This window comes from Watersipora subatra, chromosome 5, assembly GCF_963576615.1.
Source record: "Watersipora subatra chromosome 5, tzWatSuba1.1, whole genome shotgun sequence".
In the NCBI taxonomy this organism is placed as follows: Eukaryota; Metazoa; Bryozoa; class Gymnolaemata; order Cheilostomatida; family Watersiporidae; genus Watersipora; species Watersipora subatra.
Genome location: NC_088712.1, coordinates 66083134 through 66089133, shown reverse-complemented (window position 1 = coordinate 66089133; position 6000 = coordinate 66083134). Strand labels below are relative to the sequence as shown.

General features: G+C 37.1%; 1 protein-coding gene across 1 annotated transcript in view; it reads right to left on the bottom strand.

Annotated features, from left to right (window-relative positions):
• Positions 1-4213: 4213 nt before the first annotated feature.
• The window catches only part of LOC137396590 (tRNA pseudouridine synthase Pus10-like), a 39729-nt gene continuing 37942 nt past the window's right edge, over positions 4214-6000 (bottom strand). Inside the window, exon 14 of the mRNA XM_068082903.1 lies at positions 4214-4403. Within this exon, the coding sequence (XP_067939004.1) occupies positions 4359-4403 (45 nt within the window). The 3' untranslated portion in view covers positions 4214-4358. The remainder of the gene's footprint in view (positions 4404-6000) is intronic.

The window sequence follows — 6000 nt, the reverse complement described above, 5'->3', positions numbered from 1 at the left end:
TCACCACCAAACATGATCAGTATTATAGACTCACTATAGCAACTTTTGAATCCTGGTTTCCTCAAAGCAATCCTTACATTGACAGGCTGTTTTAGCTATTTCAAGCACGCCTGTCATTTTTCACAGCATACAAACAGATATTCACATGGTTTGTGCTTTCTGGCTTATGAACCCAGAACAAGGCTGACCTCTTGACCTCTATTAAATGTTCCTATTGAGCCTGGTAAGTACAAAACAAGAAGACATTTTATTAACGTTCTCAAGTTCAACGACATTCAAGAGAAAAAGAAAGCAGAAATAATCGCTCTAAATTGTGATATCAGTATGCCCCTGAGTTCATACAAGTTTACAGAAGCATACCATGTTGCAACTGATATATGTGAGTTCCTTGACTAAATTGAAAACATGTAAAACTCATACATACATTGTGTTGTTGGACAATTTAAAGCAATGTTTGAAGGTCAACCAAAGCAGTATGCATCTTGTAGACAACTCGCATTAGGTGGAAGCACTTGCTACGGCAGCTCATATAACAAAGCTGAGCATGTAGAAAATTCCAACTTAGGATAGATAGGCCCGTGAAGAACCTGTGTTGGCTGGCAAGATAGATTAGAAACTGAGACAGTGAGAAAGAAGTTGCTTCCTTATCAGAGTTGCTTCGCAGCCACCTGTTGGGAAAGCTCATATTTGTGTGTAAGTCCTCATCTTTACCAGATTGGCGCACTTTGTTGAATTATTTTAGTCATACCGCTAAATTTATTTTCCCAAGTTTTAATTTCTTCTAAGCTTTTTCATTTAACTAAAAGGTACGTGACTTAGTGATTTGAGAAAATCTGTACAACCATCACCTAATTGAGTTAACCCTACAGTAACTTCATTACAGTTCCTACACAAAATGGTACCGTTTAACTATGGTGTCAGAAAGAATCTGAGGCTATCAGAGTTCTAAACAACAGAAGGTGATTAGTGTTAAAGGTGAGGAAAACAACTGCAGCGGTACTGATCTGCATTAAGCATACTAACTGGTTTGGTGAAAGCGAACGTTAGCATATTGTATTTGCCATGGAAACTCTAGCTAATGTATACGATTCACAGAAGCTAATGCTACAAACTGAAACTGACAAGGTAAACTGAAACAGCAAACTGAAACAGCAAACTGAAACAGACAAGATAAATTGGAATAACAAACTGAAACAATAATGTATACCAAAAAGAATCGAGGTGTTTTATAGAATTGTATTTTTGTGATTGTACTTCATGATTATATATCACATCTGAATACCCACTATGGCATAGGTAACAAAATAATTACCTAATTAATTTGAGTAACCTAAGCTAGTAACTTAAGCTAGTCTAATTCTGTACTATAATAAGAACCATGAAGTCAGCTTGATGTGACACCTAATAACGTGATGCCTTATGTCAAGCTGAATATTGTATTTTTACAAGCTCTGCATAAGTATGTGCACATTTCTTTCACAGTATGACAAGGACAATGTAGTGTAACGGTGAAGTCTGAACTTACAGTATGACAAGGACAATGTAGTGTAATGGTGAAGTCTGAACTCACAGTATGACAAGGACAATGTAGTGTAGTGGTGAAGTCTGAACTCACAGTATGACAAGGACAATGTAGTGTAATGGTGAAGTCTGAACTCACAGTATGGCAAGGACAATGTAGTGTAATGGTGAAGTCTGAACTCACAGTATGGCAAGAACAATGTAGTGTAATGGTGAAGTCTGAACTCACAGTTTGGCAAGGACAATGTAGTGTAATGGTGAAGTCTGAACTCACAGTATGACAAGGACCATGTAGTGTAATGGTGAAGTCTGAACTCACAGTATGACAAGGACAATGTAGTGTAATGGTGAAGTCTGAACTCACAGTATGACAAGGACAATGTAGTGTAATGGTGAAGTCTGAACTCACAGTATGACAAGGACAATGTAGTGTAATGGTGAAGTCTGAACTCTCTATAAACGTTGAGCAATCCTTTTTCAAAATGGCAGAATAGTATTAAACAAGCTTTTAAAGACATTGTCTATCCCAACGAAAAACACTAGTTTAACAATAGCTCTTGCCCTCTTAGAGGCTATAGCAAGCAATAGGTTTAAGGTGTAGGGGTATGTAATGTGTGTATGTAGTAGGTGTAAGGAGTAGGTGTAAGTATAAGTGTAAGTAGTAGGTGTAAGTAATAGGTGCGAGTAACAGGTGTAAGTAATAGGTGTAAGTAGTAGGTGTAAGTAGTAGGTGTAAGTAGTAGGTGTAAGTAGTAGGTGCAGGTAGTAGGTGCAAGTAGTAGGTGTAAGTAGTAAGTGTAAGTAGTAGGTGGAAGTAGTAGGTGGAAGTAGTAGGTGTAAGTAGTAGGTGTAAGTAGTAGGTGTAAGTAGTAGGTACAAGTAGTAGGTGTAAGTAGTAGGTGGAAGTAGTAGGTGCAAGTAGTAGGTGCAAGTAGTAGGTGTAAGTAGTAGGTGTAAGTAGTAGGTGTAAGTAGTAGGTGCAAGTAGTAGGTGTAAGTAGCAGGTGTAAGTAGTAGGTGTAAGTAGTAGGTACAAGTAGTAGGTGTAAGTAGTAGGTGTAAGTATTAGGTGGAAGTAGTAGGTGTAAGTAGTAGGTGCAGGTAGTAGGTGCAAGTAGTAGGTGTAAGTAGTAAGTGTAAGTAGTAGGTGTAAGTAGTAGGTGTAAGTAGTAGGTGTAAGTAGTAGGTGCAAGTAGAAGGTGCAAGTAGTAGGTGGAAGTAGTAGGTGGAAGTAGTAGGTGTAAGTAGTAGGTGCAGGTAGTAGGTTCAAGTAGGTGTAAGTAGTAAGTGTAAGTAGTAGGTGTAAGTAGTAGGTGTAAGTAGTAGGTGCAAGTAATAGGTGCAAGTAGTAGGTGTAAGTAGTAGGTGTAAGTAGTAGGTGCAAGTAGTAGGTGCAGGTAGTAGGTGCAAGTAGTAGGTGTAAGTAGTAAGTGTAAGTAGTAGGTGTAAGTAGTAGGTGTAAGTAGTAGGTGTAAGTAGTAGGTGCAAGTAATAGGTGCAAGTAGTAGGTGTAAGTAGTAGGTGTAAGTAGTAGGTGCAAGTAGTAGGTGCAAGTAGTAGGTGCAGGTAGTAGGTGCAAGTAGTAGGTGTAAGTAGTAAGTGTAAGTAGTAGGTGTAAGTAGTAGGTGTAAGTAATAGGTGGAAGTAGTAGGTGGAAGTAGTAGGTGGAAGTAGTAGGTGCAAGTAGTAGGTGCAAGTAGTAGGTGTAAGTAGTAAGTGTAAGTAGTAGGTGTAAGTAGTAAGTGTAAGTAATAGGTGCAAGTAGTAGGTGGAAGCAGTAGGTGGAAGTAGTAGGTACAAGTAGTAGGTGTAAGTAATAGGTGTAAGTAGTAGGTGTAAGTAGTAGGTGGAAGTAGTAGGTGTAAGTAGTAGGTACAAGTAGTAGGTGTAAGTAGTAGGTACAAGTAGTAGGTGTAAGTAGTAGGTGGAAGTAGTAGGTGTAAGTAGTAGGTACAAGTAGTAGGTGGAAGTAGTAGGTACAAGTAGTAGGTGTAAGTAGTAGGTGGAAGTAGTAGGTGTAAGTAGTAGGTACAAGTAGTAGGTGCAAGTAGTAGGTGTAAGTAGTAGGTGCAAGTAATAGGTGCAAGTAGTAGGTGGAAGTAGTAGGTGTAAGTAGTAGGTGTAAGTAGTAGGTGGAAGTAGTAGGTGTAAGTAGTAGGTGGAAGTAGTAGGTGTAAGTAGTAGGTGGAAGTAGTAGGTGTAAGTAGTAGGTGTAAGTAGTAGGTGTAAGTAGTAGGTGTAAGTAGTAGGTGGAAGTAGTAGGTGTAAGTAGTAGGTGGAAGTAGTAGGTGTAAGTAGTAGGTGTAAGTAATAGGTGTAAGTAGTAAGGAGTGGTAAGGAGAGATATTAGTCTCTGGTTTTTTGTCTCTAGTTCATTATAGACGTCAAGCTCTAACAGTGGTAAGAAAAGATATTAGTCTCTGGTTCATTACTGAAGTCAAGCTCTATCAATGGTAAGGAGAGATATTAGTCTCTGGTTCATTACTGAGGTCAAGCTAAATCAATGGTAAGGAGAGATATTAGTCCTTGATTCTCTGTCTCTGGTTCAATACTGAAGTCAAGCTCTATCAATGGTAAGGAAAGATAGTTGTCTCTCATTCTCTGTCTAAGATGAATTTCTCAAAGTTGAAATCCACCAGTAGTCGTAACAGCTATTATATTTTGGTTAATACTCTGGTTTATTCTCAACATTTCTTTAGTTGATTGTACAAAAATATGAAGGAGAGAATAGAGGAGTTTCTCATGTACACTATACCAATTTGTAACAACTAGAGCATGGTGAATGAGGATATTCATTGAGAAGGTCGCTGAAATAAGGTCGCTGAAATAAGATCCTCTTTACTGCACTTTCTTTAAAGATGGTGGCCAGTCCACGTGCACAGACTACAACACGAATAAATACAAATGATGACTAAACAACCGGAGGTCATGTGAGGCGCTGTTGGTAACAATGACAATATTAATACACTAGCTGCGCTACCGGCGTTGCCTGGGTATTAAAAATCAACTTATAACCAATGAGAGGTAATGAGCGTTGTCTGCCACTTGCTATTAGCCTGGCACATTTCCAATGGAAAATTTGAGTGAACTTACTAATAAGAGCTACGGCTTCTACGGAGCCACGCCATGATTTTACGTCAAGACCGAGAGCGCTAGGCTATTTGCTTCCATATACTGACATATATGGCCGCACTATTCGATCAAGCTCTCTGGCTTAGTTAGTGAGGCATCAGAATGGCAAACGGGAGGGTCTGAGATCAGATCTTCTGCATTACAAATTCATTATTCCAAGGTTTCAATAGCTATAGCTGGACAAATACATGAACGACTAACTTTGAGAAATATATAGATGTAAATGCCCTCCATGGATTGTCGATGAACCTTGACGCAGATATGATCCTAGATTAAACAGAATGATCCTAAACTATACAGAATGATCCTAAACTATACACATGATCCTAAACTATACAGAATGATCCTAAACTATACAGAATGATCCTAGACTATACAGAATGATCCTAAACTATACACATGATCCTAAACTATACAGGATGTTTCTAAACTACACAGAATGATCCTAGAATATACAGAATGAGACTAGATAATATGCTAAAACACTCAAGATTCCCTACTTAGACTAGTAGGATAATAACAGAGACCACTTGAGTACTCAGTTTAATGATAATAAAGACTACTTGAGTACTTAGTCTAATCATAACAGACACTACTTGAGTACTCAGTGTAATAATAACAGATACCACTTGAATACTCAGTCTAATAATAACAGAGACAAGTTGAGTACTCAGTCTAATCGTAACAGACACCACTTGAGTACTCAGTCTAATAATAACAGAGACCAGTTGAGTACTCAGTCTAATAATAACAGAGACCACTTGAATACTCAGTCTAATAATAACAGAGACCACTTGAGTACTCAGTCTAATAATAACAGAGACAAGTTGAGTACTCAGTCTAATAATAACAGAAACCAATTGAGAAAGATATTGTTAATTGATATTGAATTGTTATTGTTAATATTGATCAATTGAGAAACCAATTGATATTATTCTATTACTCTATAATCAGTATTACTCTATAATTTGTTAACTCTATTACTCTATAATCGGTATTACTCTATAATTTGTTTACTCTATTACTCTATAATCGGTACTACTCTATAATTTGTTTACTCTATTACTCTATAATCGGTACTACTCTATAATTTGTTCACTCTATTACTCTATAATCGGTATTACTCTATAATTTGTTAACTCTATTACTCTATAATCGGTATTACTCTATAATTTGTTTACTCTATTACTCTATAATCGGTACTACTCTATAATTTGTTCACTCTATTACTCTATAATCGGTATTACTCTATAATTTGTTAACTCTATTACTCTATAATCGGTATTACTCTATAATTTGTTTACTCTATTACTCTATAATCGGTACTACTCTATAATTTGTTTACTCT